Raw genomic sequence first — 1,983 nt, 5'->3', positions numbered from 1 at the left:
CAAGGGTCTTTCTTCGTGTGATTTCGAGAAGGCCTTTATGAACGCAAGAACAGAGGCACGGTAAAGCCATAATCAATGCATATTGGCATAAATAAAAGCACAACCAACGAATTCAAAAAAAGGATGTTGGTTGTTCGCCTGTTCGACAAGCTTAGACAATGATTTCTATTTGACTGAGAGCGTTTTTACCTTTTTTGAATTCAGTCAGTAACTTTCTTCGTTGCTGGAACAAATCGTATTTTAGTCACACTGCTAGAATGGGCGGACTCGATGCTCCAATCTTCGAAAGAAAGTCAAAATCAATGTATCGACGGGAAGCGCAGTGGATATCGAACGACGTTTGAACCGATCCACACAAAAAGCTCCCGGTGGATAGGAAACCTGGAGCCAGGTATTTGATCGATTTATGTGAATAGTCTGCTCCGTAGAAAGCCTTCAAAAAAGATGAATGTTGCCAAAAAGAAAAAAGAACAGTCCTATCGAAAAGCGCACCCAACGTACTTGAAACTCTGTAGCTCTGTATCACACATTGCGGCCTTGTAAAAAGCCAGTAGAGTAGTTGTCGATTCAAGCCACTCCACCAGGCCAATATGGCTGGAGATCGGTACGATGGAATAGGTTCTTACAAGTACCGGAACGTTTTCCGATTGCGGATGGAAAAACGAGGCCGCGCCACACCGATTGCTTCCAAGCAACTGATTTGTGATTGCGAACATATGCTGAATACGTGTATCCTGTCGTAAATCTTCACCTCCCTTTACCAACCACGAATAATGCTTTGCATTGGATCCAACGAGACTGATGAGTTTTGGTTGCCTTAGTGAAACAAGTGTCTGATGTGCAGAGGGGAAAACAAGAGAAATGTAACTTTTAGCAATGTATCTATACGTTGTGGTATTAAATAGCTGTGCGCAAAACAGTAGCAAACTAGTTATGGTAATTAATTTCATCCAGTCTTACTATTTGCAGAAAACAAACACCCTTTGAACAAGTTCCTTACATACTAACACGATGTACATAAACCCGCGTTGTGGATGCTAGTGGGGGAAACTGCGAGCTGAACGGGGAGGTGTGTACAAAAAAGCCGCCATTCGGCGGCAGTTGGGAGACAGGTGCCGCTCGGTGTACAAGTTGTTTGATATTCTCCCTGTAAGTGGGAGTGGTGCTGCTTGTCTAGAATGGGGAGCTAATTTAGCGGCCATATGTAAATGTATCTGCGAATCGTTTAACTCGAACCCAATGCGCGACAAAACATTGGTTTCGGAACAGCGCACAAATACTTTGGTTCCTGGTGGTTTCGCAAGCTAATGCTTAGTTTAGTGCAGTGCAGATGGGATACGTACTTTCTAAATGATCTACAAGAATCTACGGTGTCTACAGGATGCTTTTTGGCTGGGTATGCTTGATAATACATGACGGCCAAGTGACAAGGACAAACAATGCTCTTCGTAACTTCAGCGTGCGCCGTTACCGCCGCGCTGCGTTCTGGCAATTACTTACTCTGCATCATTTCACTCTAGGTTCGTCATGTCCTTTCACCTAGTGTATCCGCATTGCGCTACAGACATTCCTACTTTATAACAGTGTTTGCGGCGATCGCCATGCATGTGAAAAAGCATTCAGGGTGGCTATGCGACCATACATCTTTGAGCAGTGTATCTTAATGTATCTGAGGTGCAAATCGGTCTGCCTGTATGGAACAGATTAACGAACGTAGTACTATAGCGGAAGAGAACACGTAAAGCCTAGTTCTTGTATAACTCCAGTATAGGGAGCAAGATATAGTGCTTCGGGATTCTGGCGACCAATACGTTCAAAGTTTGGGGTCTTCTTCAGACAGCAGGTGTTCAGCCCATCTGTCACAGTTCATTATGAACAAAATATCATCTAACTATATATATATATATATATATATATATATATATATATATATATATGTGGCGATATTTGAAATCTGCTGGCGACTGAAACATGAGGCGGCCT

At 43.1% G+C, this 1,983-nt stretch overlaps 1 protein-coding gene across 1 annotated transcript in view; it reads right to left on the bottom strand.

Annotated features, from left to right (window-relative positions):
* Positions 1–252: 252 nt before the first annotated feature.
* Positions 253–1,983, bottom strand: part of T265_02103 (hypothetical protein) — a gene marked incomplete at both ends in the record, with an annotated part of 90,757 nt that continues 89,026 nt past the window's right edge. Inside the window, 2 exons of the mRNA XM_009166262.1 lie at positions 253–433; positions 502–833. Coding sequence (XP_009164526.1) covers positions 253–433; positions 502–833 — 513 coding nt within the window. The remainder of the gene's footprint in view (positions 434–501; positions 834–1,983) is intronic.

This window comes from Opisthorchis viverrini, assembly GCF_000715545.1.
Source record: "Opisthorchis viverrini unplaced genomic scaffold opera_v5_24, whole genome shotgun sequence".
NCBI classification, from domain to species: domain Eukaryota; kingdom Metazoa; phylum Platyhelminthes; class Trematoda; order Opisthorchiida; family Opisthorchiidae; genus Opisthorchis; species Opisthorchis viverrini.
Note: the sequence above shows the minus strand (reverse complement) of the source record. Positions and strands in the feature narration are given on the sequence as shown.